This window comes from Xyrauchen texanus, chromosome 11, assembly GCF_025860055.1.
Source record: "Xyrauchen texanus isolate HMW12.3.18 chromosome 11, RBS_HiC_50CHRs, whole genome shotgun sequence".
NCBI classification, from domain to species: Eukaryota; Metazoa; Chordata; class Actinopteri; order Cypriniformes; family Catostomidae; genus Xyrauchen; species Xyrauchen texanus.
In genome coordinates, this window is record NC_068286.1 from 44,130,038 (window position 1) to 44,150,495 (window position 20,458).

Genomic DNA, 20,458 nt, shown 5'->3' on the forward strand with positions numbered 1-20,458 from the left:
GAAAACTGTACCTTGGGTGGCAGTGCTGCGAACGTCATGAATATTAATTTTATGCACAATAAAAGATTATTTTAAATCACCAATTTTGATAAACAGTCATTATCAATGACCTATTCAATCACTCGGATAGATATTTCACATAATATGGTATTGGAATTTTGTTAATCAGTAGATGAACACATAGATCAACAATTTATTCAAGAACATGAGTGATTGGTCTAATGCAGTGTTTCTCAGCTGGTGGGTCGTGACCAAAAGTGGGTCACATTTCAATTCGGACTGGGTCGCAGACAGCAGGGAAAGATCAATGCCATGGTTCAAATTTAATGAAAATCTCACATTAAGGTAAAGGCTTCTCATCCGTACTGCAATATTTTTCGCTGTCAGATTAAAGCTTTCGCTCAACTGTAATCGAACCAGCTCGCGCTGATGATCTGCTCTGCTCTCTGGCACAAGCACTCAACAACCTGGCTTCCCTTGATATTGTGGCGCACACTGCGCAGACCTCAAAACTGATGACACCCATTTAAATTCTACTGAGAGTTTTCTAGTTTAAAGCATTACGGAGGAAGTCAAGTCAAACCTTTCAAACAGTAGGCAGCCCAGACATGCCAAACAGCACTGAGGAGGAAAGAGCAACACTGTGATATGTGCTAAAAATACAAAATTAAATACAAAATGAATTACACATCACCTTTACATAATTGTTTCACGATTTTACCCGAGTAAAAGTAACTGTTATATTTCGACAAAATGCTATAGTGTCATATGAAATAATCTATAGGTAGATCGATTAGACCTCATTTTTATTTAAACAGTGGCAATTGTGGTTAAAGTTTCAAAATGTGTTGAAATAGAGGGGAGTTTAGATTTAGGCACTAATTCGGATGAATTCGAAATGCCTGCAGACCTGTGTGTGATGACAATTATTTGAAGAGAATCAACAGGCAGTTTCCAAGTTCTTTCAATGAGTTTACTGAATATCACTTTGTTGCGGATACATGTGTGGTTCTGAAACAAATTAACACATTAAATAAACTTAGTAGCACATTCTTATTCACAACCAAATTGAATATATAACAATACCTTGTATGTCTACATTGACTACCAGAACAAAGGTAAAAACACTGTTGTGTTGTTATTCTTCATATGCCCACAGGGTGGCGCCACTAAACCGTGAATAGTGTCTATCTGAACACCAGTAGACCTGAACGTTATGCAACTAACTGACCATTTCGAAATTACACAAAAATCTTCAACACAACACTTTGGATTGCATGTAATCAAAAATAAATAATAGTGTGCAATACAGATTCAAAGGTACAGTGAAGCACATTCTTCAGACACTCATGAACATTCGCTATTTTAATACTATGATGCCGCAGATCAAACAACTGATCTTAATTAAAAAGAGAAAGTCCACTTGCCCTTACTTTACATGCACGTACTCCACATCCCAAGGGTAAACTCAAAAGTTATGCCAAAATAACTTATTAAACTAACTAAACAAGAGGGAAGTTAGCAAACTCTTCACTCTCACTTGTTACATTGCATTTGCTCAACGCTCAAGTTGTTTTCACTTCAGGCACGTGAGGCTGCAGTAACATCTAGCAATCTGATTGGTCAGAATTATTCATCACATCTGACAATACCTGGGCCTTTTGAACAGCCGCCCCCGAATTCAGTGATTGAATTTGCACATTTCACAAAAGGTCGACAATATAACATCAGTCCTCATAAGGTAAAGCAGGAAGATGGATAAGTCGAGCTACGGGTTGCATATAAATCATTCCTTTAACTTCCACATTGGCTGCCCTTACTCTGCCATCTGTGCCCAGGAATACCTGGGTGATCTTCCCTACTGGCCAAAGAGCCCACGGTAATTGAGGATCGTGATCATGACCACATCACCAACCTGTAAAGCCTCCTTTTCTGACCTCCACTTTTGACGGGCTTGGAGACTAGGCAGATAATACATTAAGAAATGCTTCCAGAAGTAATCCGCAAGCGGTTGGTTGTGTCGCCAGCGTGGTCGACTCAGTGCCTCTGACTGCTGATAGACCACCTGGGGCAAGGACGCATCCCACAGTCCTATGAGGAAGCAATTGCGGGTGATTGGGTCAGGGTCAGCAATGTCTGAAGATGTGTAACCAAGTGGTTTTGAGTTGAGGATCCCTTCAATCTCAATTAAGACCATTCTCAGCACTTTTTCAGTAACACTCTGTGCGCCTTGGAGGGCTGTTTTGATTGAGCGGATCTCTCTTTCCAAGCATCCTCTGAAGTTAGGCGCTCCTTGTGGATTTAAGACAAACTTGATTTGCTGACTAGCAAGGTGATTCTGTAGCTCATGATGCAGAGCAGCAGAGGGTTCATTCAACTCTCGCACTCCCTTCTTGAAGTTGGTTCCCTGAATACATTACAACTCATAAGGTTTACCACGGTGAGCGACAAAGCGTCTCAAGGCCATCAAGAACGAATCAGAGTTGATGCTAAGCAAGAATGTCGAGATGGACATCTCTGGTTGTCAGACACTTAAATGCAAGTGCCCACCTACTCAACCCTGTAGCAGTATAAAATTCAGGGGACAGTGAAGCAAATCTGCTAGTGGCTGTAACTGGCTTGCCTGATTTCAGCTGGTTTATCTCATAAGGGAAGGAATCTATATACTTGACAAAGTATTGTTCGGTCAATATCTCGATGAATGTCAGCACATGCAATGTGTGCTGCCCCATAAAGATGCTGGCAACAAGCCTCTATGAACTCTGTTAATGTTTTATACTGTTGGGGATTTGGCAAGGGTGTAGTTGTTGTTTCCGACCCACAGAATGCAGACTGCCTTAACTCACTGGTCTACTCTTTATGGTGCAAGGATGGTTGCTCAGGCCAGCTCTCTGGTGGCAGTTTGAGGAATGGACGTCCCTGATTCCACTGATTCCCTTCTATTAAATCGCAAAGAGTTTTGATTCGAATTACATCGTCTGCTGGGTTATCTCCAGATCGTACATATTTCCAGGTAGCAGATGCTGTTAGTTCTTGAATTTCTGCTACTCTCGTCCCCACAAAAACCTTGTAACGCCACAAACTGGATAACAACCAAGTAAGCACTGTTGTGGAGTCTAAACTGAGTGTAACAGAATGTATAGAGAGAGTGAGCTCTATAGAGGGGAACTGAGAGAGCTGTGCACCACTCAGAGCTGCACATAGCTCAAGGCATGGTATGGACTGTTGCTTTTAGGGGGCGACGCGAGACCTAGCAGCCAGGAATGCAACTTCTACTTCAGCTTTAATGTTTTCTGTCTGCAGATAACCACTGACCCATATGCCTGTTCTGACGCATCACAGAACACATTTATTTCATGTTTGGAGATCAGAAGATCCAGATATGGGCTGGAATAACACCTGGGCAGATATATCTTATCTAGATCACTCAGCTGTTTTTCCCATGAGTACCATGAGGCAAGTAGATCCTCTGGCAACTGTGGATCATCCCAGTCACGCTTTTTATCCCACAAGCATTGTACCAATATCTTTGCCCTGGTGGTGTAAGGGATAATATAGCCAAGAGGATCATACTGTCTTGCCAGGATACTGTAGATGGTATGCATTTTCACTGTGGAACAGCTTGTGGCTCGATGCTTGTAGCGCAATGTGTCAGATTGACAATGCCAGTGCAGTGCAAGTGTTGACTCATGGACATTTTGGTGGCCCTGACCCCACTGGCGCAGCTCAAAGCCTCCAGCAGCAAGGAGTGTACAGAGCTGGTTAACCAAGTCTTTAGCATCTTCTTTGGAGGTAAGGCTATGTAGACAATTGTCAACATAAAAAGTATTTTCAATGACCTCTCTGAACTTGTCCCCAGGTTGACTGTGATCTATAACATGCCTTTGCAGTGCATAAGTGGCACAACATGGACTGCATGTCATGCCAAAGGGTAGTACCTGCCACTGGTACACTTATGGAGGTTGCTCTGACTTTAGACACCTCCACAGGAACTAGAGTAAAGGCATGTCATCAGGGAGCAGCCTCACCTGATGAAATATCCCACAGATGTCGCTACTTATGGCTATGGAGTGCTCACAGAAGTGGAGTAGCACAGCTAACAGAGATGGGCCCAATGTAGGACCTGGGAAGATAAGTTAATTTAGGTTGTGGCCCCCATACTGGAATGAGCAGTTGTAGATGACCCTTTTTTTACCATTATGCTGTACCATATTGTGGGAGATATACCACAACTCTTTTGATCTATCAACTTCAACTGATTCCAGTTTCACCACATAGCCAACATCCTTCAGCTTTGCAATCTCAGCTTTGTAGGCCAAAGCCTGCACAGGGTTCTTTAATAGCTTTCGCTCAGTACTTCTAAGTTGTGGCAGAACACCTTCTTTAGGTGTAGGGTTTCTTGGTTCAGGTTTGGTGAATGTACAATTAATATTAATGATTGTAATCAATGATTAATCATACGGTTTGAACTAGATAACAATACATTCTAAATTGCCCCAAAACAGGGGTTATATAGCCCAAAAGTCTGCTTCAGATATACAGTATATAGATAATTAAACACAACGAATTATAATTAATTAGGAATATACATCATATGCAGACAGGCTGTATTAATTTTCAGAACACCTTAATGGAATTAACCCGTACCGCAACCAATCAGTTCGTCCACCGAACCACTTTACTCGATACTCTTGATCAATTCTCCAGAAGGTTTATTCTTAGTATAAGCTACTTAATCAAAGCACGTTAACTTACTTTGATAATATCAGCTCGTAGCTTTAGATCGCACATTAAAGAGGCTTTGCTCTATGACCAACAAACACAGACAATCAAGCGTATAATTGGGTTTAATACAAGGAACTAGGATATATCACAAACTTAACAAACGTAGAACACATTTAACAACAAACATTTAACATAGAACAAACAAAGTAAAACAGTAAGGAAAATAAAGAGATTACAGGGATAGCAAACTTGTTACAACAGTTAAACCTTAAGAGCCAGCAAGGGAATTACACACTTTAATGCATTTGAATTTAGATGGAATAATACTTGCAAAATGGACCTTTGTGTCGCTGAACAAGACTGCGTGTGTGCGTGAATGTCCTCGTTGCGTCTGTGAGCTGGAGGATTCTGTTGGTGCTTCCGGAGCGTGGATCGCTCGCGGGAAGTTCAAAGCATCTTAGGAGTAACGGTTGAAACTGAGAGAGAGTCCTTTCACCCGGAGGATATCGGACTGCTCCAAAAACCTAGAGTGTTGAGCTTTGTCCGAAGACAAGGAAAAGACTGAGATAAACGCCAAATAAAACAAAAGACATGTCTGACGAGAGTTTGAAGAGAAGTTGAAGAAAACTTGAAGAGGTTCAGAAGAGAAAGCAAGAGAGAAGTGTAAGAGAGAGATGTAAGGACAAGAGACAAGAGAGCAAGAGGACAAGAGAGCGATTCAACACCAGATCCTGACTTTTAAGGTAGGGAGGTCACACCTCCTTTGGGAGAATCCGACTGCAAATGTTCAATTATCCTCTGTGTGCAAATTATGCAAAGATCTATTGAGATTTTACTAAAGTTCGTCACTAAAAAGGTTTGCTCACAGACTTGGCACTAAACAACACATGCAGCCTCATGAATGGATTTGCTGCATCACACTTTTCTTTGAGCAGAATATTGCACAATTGAGGGCTAAGTGTATTTTATATATTTATTTTTTCGAAATTAATAAATTAAGTACCATCGCACCATTAGTTGGGTAATTCCCAACCAATCACATGTAAGCCATTACTTTATAAGTCTGCTTACAATCTATCACTTTGCTGTATCAGTGTGCTAACACAGCAAACTCCACCACCCCACCACCACCAGTTGAGTCTCGTCCTGCACGGGGGTAGGCTCCTCGCCCCTGCCTCCTATCTCCGGCAGGATATGACGGTTCCAAGTACAACTTCTTCGGACCGCCATACGTGGCTTACACCAAAGAGAGACATTGCTTTTCTGTTTTACATTCATCAAATAAATTTCATCTTAAATCTCACTCAAGTTGGCAAGTCTTCCTGATAGAAGCAATAGTATCCAGCTGCAGACCCGCAGCACCACCAGTTTCAGAACCCCAGTTTCAGAACCCCAACACCAGAACCTGAATTGAGGGGCGGAGCTTACGTTCGAAACCGAGTAGCGCCACCTAACGTTTTGGAGAGTACTTTGCTTTTATTACAAACAAAACATCATACTTTATACGTATGTTATAATGATTCTTTAAGGTACAGTACAATAAGCACTTTAAAACATTGATCTTGTGTAATGTAATTGTATATAGTTATCCGTTTCATTGTATTATGAGAGTTACTTCCTGATCATGATGGTGAAAAAAAATGCTTGAAACTTATGGTCAATTTATATAAAAAATACTTTATTTCACAAGAACATGTGCAGCATGCATTTTTCTTTATGTAAAATAAAACATGTCAAAAAACTAAAAAAGAGAGAAAATTCAGCATAATTTTAAAAGAAACAATAAAAATATATACAACAAATGACCAATTCACCCCTAGGCCCATTTTATCATGACAATCCTGTATAAATTAAACTTAAAATGTATCAAATGAGGAATTCACTCTCAGGCCCATTTTGTCCTTACATTCTTGCTAAAATAACTCCATGTCATCCCTGAACACAAAATGAAATAGAAAGGGCTCTCTGGAAGCTTCTGACTGTTCCAGGAGATTGTTATGGGCCTTTTCCTTGTAGTCTTCATTCATTCGAAATGTCTCTACAAGAGATGAAAGCACCACACAATAATCTCAACGTAAAAAAAACCCATCAACTATAAGGTAACATTAACTCACAAACAATGCATATAACAGAGGAACGTGGAACAAACACTTTAACACCTTCACAAGATGTCTTCAAAACGTCACCGCAAGGCTCATTTACAACACGCAAAAATGTATCGAACCATCCATAGAATTTGTTTTTTAATACAGTAAAGTATGACAACATATTCAAGCTTCATTAAGATGATAAAGTTATGCACAAATTAAATATTTAGCAGATAAACGCTGAACTTAATATATGCGATAATTTTTCACAACATGATGTCAAAAACGTTACACAACTCACCATGCTCTCCGCCATGCTTGTCTCATTGTCAATAACTCCACCCCTCACTTCAGGTTCTGGCGCTGAGGTTCTGAATCTGGGGTTCTGAAACTGGTGGTGCTGCGGGTCTGCAGCTGGATATGTCTCGATAGAAGTGTAAGGATAGTGTTTGGGGTAAAAAGCCCCCCTTTTGCAGGGGCTAAAGATAAGAAATATGTTTAATAACAATAAACTTGAAAATTAAAGCATGGCACATACCTCAAAACGTGTGAACATACACAAAAATTAATGATGTCATTTAATGCATTGCCATGGCAACAGTATTTAAGATATCAATAATCAATAACAATTTTAAATCTGCACTGTCTTGACATTATTATAAAATATTTTGAGGCAATTTAGGTAAAAAATGAGAGTGATCCCTAGGAGGAGTGTTTCGATTTCTAGAGCTTGCATTTTTCAAACAAACCAAAACGGCCGACTTCCTGTTGGGCAGCGCCAATGAGAAATATGAGAAGGTGTGTCCTCACCAAACTTGTGAATATCACTCAAACTTTGTGGCAACCACAGCGATAAACTCATTCAAAATGTTAGGGGGCGCTATGGAGTCCACTAGCCACACTCAAGACAAATGACAAAAGAATTCTAAAATCTTGCCAAACTTTGATTGGTGTGCCCAGTTTCAAGAGTCTTGAAAAAGTAATAAGCATTTCTGAACTAGGGGGCGCTGTAGAACCAATGAGGCACGTCTATGCTGAATTGCAATATCAAATCAATAGATGTCCTAAGACAAATGTATGTGTAAACTTTCAAACGTTTTCAGCCATGGTAAGTCCCTCAAAACACAGCGGGAAAATGTGAAAATCCCACATTCCATCCAACATGGCTGACTTCCTGTTGGGCGTAGTCAAATACAACCAAGTGAACTTTGTTTAACATGATGAGAGCAGTACCATACCAAGTCTTGTGCACATCTGAGCAACTTCATCCCAACCATTGCCTGCGTTTGGAGGTGCTGCAGAGGTCCCCGACCACACCCAAGCCTAAACACTGTGGATTGGCGATAACACTTATTTTCTTTTAGATCCAATACCAATAATTTCATGTCCAATCATGTCGATATCGATACCAATGCGGACTCTTCTATGAAACTGATTTTTTTTGTGTGATTTCTTGGGATAAAATGGGTAAGTTAAAATATTTTTTTTAGTCATAATTCGTCATAATTTTTATTATTATTATTTATTAATTTTTTTATTACATTTGTGAGCCTAAAAACAAACGTTTACCCCCACAAAAATTAACCATGGTTTTACTACAGTAACTATAGTTGAACCATGATCTTTAGCAAGGCCGGATTTACCACCGGGCCGATTGGGCCGGTGCCCGGGGGCCTCCGACCTCTAGGGGGCCTCCAAGACCCCACTAACTGTGTGGCCTCATCCTTTTTTGTAATTTTTTTCTTAGTATTAAATTAAATTAAAATTCATGAATGCGTGTGTAATTGTGCGTATGTGTGTTAACAATAATTTATTTACATGCAAAAAAGTATCATGATCAGTTTTTCGGCTGTGTCGGATGATGACGAGTCAGGTTACCGCGGAAACTGTTGATAGCGGCAAAACAGGCGGTAGAAGATAGTGTGAAAAACAGAGAGTTGAGGACATCGAAAAAACAAACAAAATGGATAAAAAACGGTGGAGCAGCGGAGCCACAAAACGTAAAGCTAAAAAGGAGAAGGATAGCAGAGAGGTTTTAATTAGGAGTAATATTCCAGCCATCTCTACTTTTTTCAAAAGTCGGCTCGACGAAAATAAAGAGACTGGCGGCGCCGGCGCCTGCGGTGATGCTGAGTTTAGCACAATATCCAGCTTTGCTATTATAGATGAACCTGAGCATCAGCACCAGCACCAGCACGACAGGACAGAGAACCCCAGCCCGCCTGGAGTGACAGACACCTATTCAAATGCCTCCCCACCACCACAGTCTCCGACTCCGCTTGAGACCGAAACCGAAGCAGGTGCTGAAGGCGGCAGAGACCCGGCGGTGACGTGCATTACCAGTTTGACCGCCTCAAAATGTAGGCATATCTATTTCCTATTCCCCTTATTAAAAACCCTGATTATTAGATGCCCGGATCTAGGGAATTGGTTGATGAAACATTGATTAAAATTAAGATTTAAATGAATACAAAACGAAATTCACTTTAAAGAAAGTCTTTGTGCTTTCTGTTTGAGGTCTCTGTGAAAACGTTTTAAAGCATTCTTTTACTTTTAGTGCCGCTTTCAGAGCGGTCACGTCCGTAACGGAGAACTGTCACGTCCGTAACATTTTTTTCCTCATAAATGCGAACACGAAAAATAAAATAAAATGAATATTTTATTCTGTGGAGACTGTCAATCCTTCTTCATCCGGTGCCGGTGGGTACTATTACTTTTGATTTGCGCAGTGTAATTCACTGAATTGATTGCTCTGCTACCAGCCTCTGTCACGTTACAACCTAGTATATCGTTGATCATATGTTTCTCCGTAAAAAAAAAAAACAGACTGTACAGACATGACTATAGTTATTCTTAGTTATGTTATTAGCCTGTATTTTCATAGATTTTAATCTGCTTTTATTCCAATAAATTCTGTTGATTTTGTTCTGTGATGGTTTCCATTTTGTCTTTTGTTTTATAGATATTTATAGATCTCTTTTGCTGTCACAGTTAACATCTCAAGAAATGGAGTTGGTGTTTTTGTTTTTAACTAAAGAAAAACGAGGAAAGGAAAAAGAAAAAGAGGAGAGGAGGAGGAGGAGGAGGGGCCTCCAAGATTTTGTGCCCAGGGGCCTCTGCTTCCTAAATCCGTGCCTGATCTTTAGTTAAACCATAGTTACCACACAATATTACTGTAGTAAAACCATGGTAAACTAATTTATTTTTATTTTTATTAACAACAATTACCCACAAACATATTATAAGAAATGTCACCTTTAGATATGTTGTTATTTTAGCGTGAATTTACTTGATTTTCTAACATTAGCCTACCTTTACAAAGCACTGGTCCTTTTGTCTGAACGAGCCTTGTGACGGCGGAAGCGCTTGTCTGATCGTGTCTTTCAGCATTTATGCACGTTACAATGAGCGGAAGAAGAAATTAGTTCCCATCCTGCACAAATATTTGCTAATATAGCCTAATCCTTTTTATCTAACTTTGAAGCTTATGATTATTGATTATGTTCATGGTAACCAAATAATATCCCAAGTTTTAAATTGTTTTTTATAATCGATATTATTGTGTGAGGATCGATATTTTTGATACAAATTCAGTATCGGAAGTATCATATACTTTAGGATCGATCCGCTCAGACGCCCATTCCTACATTACATAACTTTTTGATTTTACGCAGGTCTGATGTGTATGCCAAGTTTCTTGGTTTTTCAAGCACGAGGGATGCCTTATAAATGGGTGAATGCATTAAAAAAATCAAAATAATAATAATAATAACTGTGAAAAAATATTCCAAAAACAATAGGGCTTTAGCACCTTAGGTGCTCGGGCCCTAATAATGATAATAATGAGTACAAAGGTTCGTTTTTGCAAAGCAAAATAAGAGAAGATCGCAGCAAGGGGGAAGAGAGCGCGCGCCCACGTCCGCCTTCGAGAGAGAGAGAGAGAGAGAGAGAGAGAGCGCTGTTGGTGAAGAAGATCAGTTGAGTCTCGGCACGGAGATCTTCAGTCAATGACAGCGCGTGCATTCTCCTCTTGAAGGTGACGCATAACGGGTTACTGTAACTGTTATTCTACGTGTATTTTTACCACCGTGTAGTGTGTGTGAATGTTGATTTCTCTCTCTTTCGATGCAGATGCTTGTGCTGATCGGTGTGTGCGCGCTACTGATCGCCGGAGCGTCTGCCCGCAAAGATAACGGCAATTTTCTGGACGACAAATGGTTGACCGGGAGATGGGACAAATTCAGAGATGTGAGTGGCTTGATCACGGCTCATCTGCTTTATAGTAGGGGCTGATTTTCTCAAAATGAGTGAGCTGCCTATCTAGACAGCATTTTTGGGAATCATAGGCATAGGTTTGAATAGATGCTGTCTGTCTAGGTAGGCAGCTAATTTAGTTGATTTTGTCGTTTTGCATGTGTTGTATGAGTGTGGCCTCTATAAAGCCTCAATTACGCGTGGCATAAATACGTATTTTAATACAAATCTCAGTTTTATATTAGATCAGATTTTTACGCAACACGGTCACAAATCAATTACACTCAGTGCGTCATTCATGCGCTAAGTGGCGGAGCGCACCAGTAGCCTTTGGGTATTTTAAACATCCACGGACTAATACAACACTAAGACCGTAAGACGTGGTCTGGACTTTATTGAGATATTTGTCAATCAGGCTGAGCACTTGGTATGGGGGATGCGCACAGATCAGAATTTTTAGGTATCTTAAAATCAACGCGCGTAAATGTTGCTCTTTTCACCTGCGGATAATGTTTGGCGCGTGTGCGCATATGTGTGAGCTGACAAAAATACAGTCTAATCCCCGTGGTGACATGTATTATCTTTGAACTCAGTAAGTTACGGCTCTACCAGTATTTACTGACCAAACTGCTTTTTTCGAAACATATTTATTAGATTACTGTATGAAAGCACAAAGTTATCAAAGGAAACGTGGTATTTAAATACAGCCTACATAACAAAAACCATGGAATAAACAATATCTGTTTAAAAACTGTCAAACAAAAAGTGGCAGTCCTATAGTGCAATGCCTGATACATGTGTAGGTGTTTCTTTGAATTGTAAAATAGTAATTGGCCTAACAGTCTCCACACAATGTTACATAACAGGCGGTCTTTAAAATTATGATAATTGCAAGTGAACACTAAGTGTAATGACATAATCTGGACAGAGGACCTCAACTTCCTCTTTGAGTGTCCATTTGTGGTAATGTTGTTTATGTAAGGACTGTTATTAAGACAGTCACATGGGTGGCCAAGGTCTTCAATTCAAGCAATTGCAAATTAGTTTCACTACCTGATTCCTTGAGCTACATTTTGTCTCTAACCCTTTCTCATTTCTGCAAAATACTCAGTTCAAATGTGTTTATTGGCATGTCTGTAAAACTAAAAAAAAATGGTTAAGCTTGTAGAATCAATAACACCAATAACATTCAATACATGTGCATTTCAATATCTAAAGTATTTAGTCTGCACACACAGACTCTTCTCTCTCACTCTGCTTCTCTCTGTCAATTTCTAGCTTCCCCGCTAAAGGCACATCAAAGATTATTTAAACTCTCCGTTTGCAGTGGTGTGTCCAGGATTTTTTGTCAGGGGTGGGTTGGATTAGCAGGGCCATAGCAAGGAATTCTGGGTCCGGTGAATATTTCTTGCTCTGGGCCCCTTACCTATTAAAATAATACAGTTTCAAATTTGTTGTGTGCTCCCCTGGGCCATTTGGCCCCTAGGAACATTACCACCTTTCACCACATTAGCTACAGCCCTGTGAATTTGTCTACTGAGGCAGAACACCATGTCCTCCCAAACACGGGTGGAACATTGTTATGTACCATGTGCAACGCGAAAGGGTTAAGGCGTTGCGCACCGTCTCCAGGACGTGAACAGGGACAGAGTTGGGGTTGCAGTTCATCTTTAGGGTGGCAGTTGCCACCCTGTGCCACCCTTCTGGCCCCTCCCCTGTCCGTGTGACATTTAAGGCCATTGGTAAAAGTGATTTATGCAGATGAGTTGTTCAGAAATCTTGGCTGACAAAGAGATTTGTTTCTTCTTAATCAACTGGCCCTAACGGCAAATCAATTAATGAAAGACCCTGAGACAGCACTCTGTATGTATGGCAAGGTAGGCATATTAAGCTTTTGTTTGGTTAAGTGTGTATGGTTGGCTTGGTGAGATTGACAGGCTGAAAATGGATATCAGTGATCCCCTTGCAGTGTCAAACATCTTCTCACACACACATGCACACACTCCTGTCCTGACTTCTCTGGCAGCTGTGCTGTAGTGACATTTTTAACACTCTATCAACGTCAGGCTAAGGCAAGAAAGAGACTGTAGAATAAAAATCTGTAGAATTTTTACACAAGTCAATGACTTGGCTTTGTAAGAAGCTTTGATAAGACTCTACTGTTACATTGTTTAGCGAAACAGAGCCACTACCTGTCATGTGTATGACTCTGGTGTAAGTCAAGTGTTAACACAAAGTGTGTTCACTCAATCAGTGTTTACACAAAGATTTTGTAAGAACTGGATTAACTCCTGGATTAACTACAGAAGTTCAAATAGATGCATTGTCCTTTGTTACTTGGCTGATGAAGGGTTTGATGCTGGTAATGAATTAATAGTCTATGTATTCCATTACAAGAGTGCAGTCCATCATTAGACCGAGGTGATGCTGGCAGAGATCAGTGAGGTGCTTCGCAGTTCAACCGGCCGGTAATTTCGGTGAGGTCTATCCTAAATCCAAGGTTCAGGCAATGGCATATGGTGAATCCCATGTCTTATGGTTTAAGTTGGCATCAGTTCATCCTCTGAAGTCCATCCTAATAGACTGAAGTGATGTTTGGCTGGCACCGGCTGCATTTAGTCATCATCTCTCAGAGATGCGTAGCAGTGGAGTCCAACGCATAGCAGGAATGGAGCTAGATCCAACCGGTTCTGGTGACCTCAGGATAGGAGTCCTGAGGTTGAGACAGTGATACAAATAGAATAATTTTAGCATAGATGCCATTTAATTTATTGCAGAGTTATAGATCATGATCCATGTTTCTGACCTAACTACAGCAGCCTAATTGTGGGTTGAAGGATAAATTAGGTGTATGGCTGGCTGAATAGATGAGTCTTTAGTCTAGACTTAAACTGAGTGAGGGTGTCTGCATCTTGAACAGTGTTAGGGAGACTATTCTTATGTAAAGGTCAGATTTGGGAGTAGAGCCGCCACAGTGATAGAAAAGACCACTGTAACACTTCAAGATGACAAATTAAAGTGCCATTGTCCCCAAAAAAAACAATCCAAAAAACAATTCTCGGATTTTAAAGTGATTATTATAATGATAAAATAAAAAAATAGAGCAAAACAATTAAGCAGTTGTGATATAATGATATAATAATAATGAATTACCGGTAATTTACATAACTCACGGTAAGGTTCTCATATTGACCATTTCAAGATGGTTTAAGAAAGTGACATCTTTTTGTTCCTTGACCTTTTTGTTTCCTTCAAAGTGCCCTTTGGATGGTGGTCTGGGTAGCTCAGTGGTAAAGAGTGACTCCAGCCAGGTCTCCTAAGCAACCAAAACTGGCCTGGTTGCTAAGAAGGGTAGAGTCACATGGGGTAACCTCCTCGTGATCGCTATAAAGTGCTTCTCTCTCGGTGAGTCTGTGGTGAGTTGTGCGTGGATGCTTTGGTGGATGGCGTGAAGTCTCCACACACTCTATATCTCCACGGCAACGCGCTCAACAAGCCATGTGATAAGATGCACGGTTTGACGGTCTCAGACATGGAGGCAGCTGAGATGCATCCTTCTCCACCCGGATTGAGGCGAGTCGCTACGCCACCGTGAGGACTTGGAGCACATTGGGAATTGGGCATTCCAAATTGGGCGAAAAAGGGGTGCCCTTCAGATGGTGATTTATCGAGTTCCAAACGGGATGAATCACCATCCGATGGGCACTTTGATAGTCAAACAATCATATTATCGAATAAAAATGACTTTAAATGTGAGTTTCAAATTACCCTTATTTTTAAGCACCACACCTTTAAGCCTTTCAAAGCTCTTACAGTGGATGGTAAAGTCTTCGAAGAGAATAGGGCTTAGCGATCGTCACTTCTGAACGCACCCACTTCTGAACGCACCCTCACTCAAAACAACAGTGGGAGGCGCTTCATTCATAGTGACTTCAACATGATTATCATTATTAACATTAACACGATTGTCATAAAATGTAATAATTAAAATGTGGACCATGTTGTTGGTGGCTGGATGCTCCTTGGATGCCTGTAAATAATGGAAATTAAAATGCTAAGATCTCTGAAAAGGCAATGACAGATGGACACATGAACTGCTTCAGTGAAGCAAGATGGCTGGATATGTACAGTACTAACATATATAGTATACGTCTTGTTTCTGGTAGGTGAATGACATTTATACACACTTATTGTAAGTTGGATAGGTATAGCTCTAAAATTGACTATAAATGGCTCCCATTATAATGAATAAGGCTGCATATGTAATTTTCTGTTACATTTAGTCATTTAGCAGACACTATTATCCTAAACAACTTATAAAGTAGGAACACAAAAAAGAAATCCTGACCTTGTCCGCAGGTCACACAAGACAGCTTCATTGATTATAAAAGGACCGATCCAATATTCCCGATCTCTCTGCTACTATACCTGCAGACTATAAAAATGTTTGGTCTGAATTTTTGAACTGAAACAGATGAGCTGTCATCACTACAGCTGAAAAAGAAAAAATATTCAGTTAGGGCCAACTGAGAGACATTTCTGTTAACAGTTACAGTGTGTTCCGAGCCAGACTGATCTCACTGGGAATTCGGCGACAGTAGATTGAAAGTTCTTCAGCTAAAATTGGTCTGATATTGAAATCTGAAGCACTGCCTCCAGTGGCACATGTGATGGGCACATGTGAGCTCCAGTTTACGAGCGAAATGTCTACAGACAATACTTTTTGACGGCAAAAGCAAGTTAAGCTGATTTCTTTTAGTTGTAATTAATGTCATTCTGTGAACAGGAATGTATATTTTATTAACCATACTTCCTAGTGCAAACCCCAACCCTAAACCTACTGTAACAGTCAGTGGAGTAAAAATGCAATCTTAGAGGGAAAATGTAACCTCCGAATCATGCTCATCATTGATGAGGTGAACGCTATGACTGGTTTCCTTCTCTCTGAAACTGGTTGCACAATATGCTATAAGTAGTGCCGCAGAATAAGTTAAACACATATGAATTGATACAAAAATTCTCATGTGATCATTTTGTCCCAGCATAGTCGATTCTAGACACTGAAGTCCTTTTTTTCTTTCGTCTCAGCCCCAAGAAATCTGTTATTATGTGAAGACAGCATCTGTAGTTAGCTATGTTATGTTATTTCATTCTGAATCCTGCCCTTACTAGTCGTTAAGAAGTTTGATTTAAGTGTGTTTCTCAGTTCTGGTCCTGGAGGACCCCATCACTACACATTTAGCATATCTTACCTATCTAACACACCTGATTCAATGCATCAGCTCATTAGTAGACACTCTAAGACCTGAAATAGGTGTTTCAGATAAGGGAAACATCCAAAGTCTTCAGAGAAGTGGTCCTCCGGGAACAGGATTGAGAAACACAAGAGGTGCCGCCCCCGCACACATCTCTCAGACACTCTCTGCACCTCTGTATTACTTATCTGCCCAATTTCCATTCCAGTGAAATCACAAAATTAAGTGCAACTCAATTTGCTGACAAACAGATGCATTTGGGCATGCATAAAAAAAAGTCAAGCTAGATTTGATATTGTGATCTCTCACACTAAAAGCAAGAAATATTCAGGAAAGAGGGCTGAAATCTTAGAATCGCCCCTGGTTTGTCTCTACATTGTGTTGTGTATATAAATAGCATATACTGCATACAGTACATGTATTTATGTGTGGGACTGTTGGGAAAATGTCCCTGTGGGAAATCACTAGTAGATCATTTCCATATAGATATAACCAACATTTCTGGGACGTAATGAGAATGAAAATGTGATTTACCCATATTACAGTAATGTGTGTCATTGAGTGTGTCGGCTATATGAGCATGTGGGCATCATTCATGCTAATATAATTTCTAATATCCATTTGGAGTTGTCTGTCACACTGTGACCACTCTGATATCTCCTTTGCTTTCATAAACTCCATTATTATATTGAGAGATTTTTAAATTTAGAATGTAAATGACCTGATGATACCTTATCTATGCCCTACACTGTATAGTATAGTATATTCTCTCTCTCTCTCTCTCTCTCTCTCTCTCTCTCTCTCTCTCTCTCTCTCTTCTCTCTTTCGTCGTTGTTTTTTGTCTCCATGTCTATTGCTCTGTTCTATCATTCACCCTCTTTTCTTTGTCCTCTTAATGGAATGGAGGTTGGCAGTCTGTTTCAGGACTTGAGCTAATAGAGAGAAAGAGAGAGAGCAGAAAAATTGCCATGTTTATGAAAATAGCCCTTAGGACAATCCACATGGACACACAAACACAGGCAGGCTTGATGCTAATACACATCAGCTGATACTAATCATGAAACAAACCGAGCTTTACTCTGCCTTAGGATGGACTGAGTGGCGAATTCTCAAAATATTTTTGGCACTTTTGCTTGCAGTGGGCTATTTTAGCAAAAAGTTTTTTTAAACAATTTTATTTATACACCAGCCACCTGCAATCAAGTTTAAACAGCCACTAAACACTCTGTAATAGCACTGAGCTACGAGTATTTAAAGGAATGTTCTGGGTTCAATACAAGTTAAGCTCAATTGACAGCACTTGTGGCATAATGTTGATTACCACAAAAAAATTAAATATAAGTTAAACAAAAGAGGTTACAGTGAGGCACTTACAATGGAAGTGAATGGGGTGACTTTTTTGGAGGGTTTGAAGGCATAATTGTGAAGCTCATCATTTTATAAAAGCACTTACATTAATTCTACTGTTAAAACTCGCATATTATTCGAGCTGTGAAGTTGTTTAAATTGTTGTTTATGCAGGATCACAGGGATTACAGCATTAACGCTTATTATAGATTACGCTTCAATTACAAAACTCAGTGCTATTTTCCTGGCACAATAATATTGTGCTATTACAGTCCCAGTTAAGTATGGCAGACCACAGTAGTCTGCTGCATCCTTCACAACCGAGTACTCAACCAACCTACAAGATGAGGAATTGTGGCATGCAAACTGCGTTCATTTCTAACTTTTGGGGCATGTCTTGGGGTCAAATACATGTGACGGAGCCTTTGGAGAAACCAAGCTCAGCTGGGGGAATTAAGCCTGATCATTACCTGATTTGCATAATTCCGCCAATTAAAGGATAGTTCACCTAAAAATTTAAATTATTTCATCCTTTACCCACCCTCAAGCCACCCTCACCCTCAATACTTTCTTTCTTCTGCAGAACAAATATTATGATTTTTAGAAGAATATTTCAGCTCTGTAAGTTCATGCAATGCATGCGAATGGGTGCCAAAATGATAAAACTCCAAAAATGCACATAAATGCAGCATAAAAGTAATCCATACGACTGAAATATTGAGTCTATAAATACTTAAATATTTGAGTCCTTTGCTCAGTAGGGGGTGATACGCAGGAAGAATGTGAATCAGCAGAAACACAAGAAGAAGAGTGTGAAAGTTAAAGTGGAGATTGACTGAGCTGAGAAGAAAGTTTACAGTAAAAAGACTTAAATATAAATCCTTTTCTCACCCACACATATCATATCACCTCTGAAGGTATTGATTTAACCACTGGAGTATTGTGGATTACTTTAATGATGACGTATGTGATTTTTTAATCTTCAAAATGTTGGCACCCATTGACATGCATTGTATGGACCTACAGAGCTGAGATATTCTTAAAAAAATTATCGTTTGTGTTCAGCAGAAGAAAGAAAGTCATACACATCTGGGATGGCATGAGGATGAGTAAATGATGAGAGAACTTTCATTCTTGTGTGAACTATTCTTTTGATGTTTTACTCCCCAAAGATTCGTTTAGTAATGATTTATAATCATTAAAGGGAATACATATGGATACAATGTGATACTATAACTGCTACATACTGCATCAGCCTATAACTGGCCTACATTCCACAGCAATCCATTTTGCAATTGTCCAAAATAGATTTATTATAAGGGCTTGTCTGAGGACACGTCAATGCACAGCTGAATCAGACAAATACTTTTGGAGCATTTCATCTGTCCATAGTGTCAAACAAGCCTGAGTGTGGTTTGTTCTCTGTACAGGTGAGCGTTGCTTATATAGCTGGAATTTCGCTTACAGTTCCCTGCTGAAAACTGGTGGTACTTCAAGCTTAAATTGCTCCGATGTAGGAATATTCCATAGTACATTCCAGGGGCATGATTAATTGCATACATTTTTTAAACCTATAATTGTTTTATATAATCAATCACACTGAATTTACCCATTCATTTGACAGCTTCATTATGTAAATTAGTCTTGTCCACTGATAGCCACGCAGATATATCAACCACGGTAAGCTCTGACCAGGTTGACTGGGGACCAGCACCCAAAACCAGAATGATCTAATGAAAATTAAGTGGCAACATTTTTGATAAATAAAATGGCATGTTTCATTAAATGCTTTGTTGTAGTTTTGAGGAGAAATGTCCATTGAGGGGGCGCTAAAAGTAAGTTAAATGTTAAAATGTTTTCCCAAACTGAAGAACCTAATGTTAAAGGGATAGTTCACCAAAAAATGAAAATTCTCTCATTATATACTAACCCTCATGATATCCCAGGTGTGTATGAATTTCTTTCTTCAGGAGAATACATTTGAAGAAAAATATCTTAGCTCAGAAGGTCCTTAAAATGCAAGTGAATGGTGATTTCTCTTTTGAAGCTCCAAAAATCACAGACAGTCAGCATAAACGTCATCCATATGACACCAGCTAGTAAATTAATGTTTTCTAAAGCGACACGATCGCTTTTGGTGTAAAAAATATAAATATTGAAGTACTTTCTTTAACTCTTTATCATGCTTCTGTTCTGCACTCTATCTTAGACACTTTTGATTAAGCTTATATATAGCTTGTAATAGTAAAAGTGTTTCAGTGTTACAAGATTGTGTGGGGAACAGAGCGAAAAATAAGTGTTGATAAATTGCTACGTTTTTATTCGTGTTTTTAGTGAAAGTGAATAAACCTCATTGTTGTTGTTGCACCTCTAGTGTTTATTTCACCAGAAAACTACAGCGATACAGATAACAAGGCACTTAAAATGAATTTTGCAAACATGTAGGAATAGTAACGTGATTCTTTGAGACTAGGTTGCCCAAAACACAACATAACCTGATGACCAGCAATGCTGCTCTTTTCAGCGGGGTCTGTGAATGAGTGAATGTGGCTATTGACCAAAAGAAAAACATGTAAGCAGTCTATTATTGTATGTTTAGTTGAAAGTCAATATTCTGTATTTCCTTCCCGTTCTGTCCAAGTGTCATATTCCCTTGGTGAAAATACATTGTGTGTGTGTGTGTGTGTGTGTGTGTGTGTGTGTGTGTGTGTGTGTGTGTGTGTGTGAGCGTGTATTTATCACTTTGTGGGGACCAAATGTCCCCATAAGGATAGTAAAACCCGAAATTTT

The 20,458-nt window shown here is 39.6% G+C and overlaps 1 protein-coding gene across 3 annotated transcripts in view; it reads left to right on the top strand.

Moving 5' to 3' along the window:
- The first annotated feature begins 10,689 nt into the window (after nucleotides 1-10,689).
- LOC127651524 (testican-3-like) overlaps nucleotides 10,690-20,458 on the top strand; it is a 45,942-nt gene continuing 36,173 nt past the window's right edge. For 2 of the 3 annotated variants that reach the window (XM_052137399.1, XM_052137400.1), the window contains exon 1: nucleotides 10,938-11,060. In XM_052137399.1, coding sequence (XP_051993359.1) covers nucleotides 10,938-11,060 — 123 coding nt within the window. Of the gene's footprint in view, nucleotides 10,849-10,937; nucleotides 11,061-20,458 lie in introns of those variants that run through there. The other variant, XM_052137401.1, reaches the window with a different exon arrangement.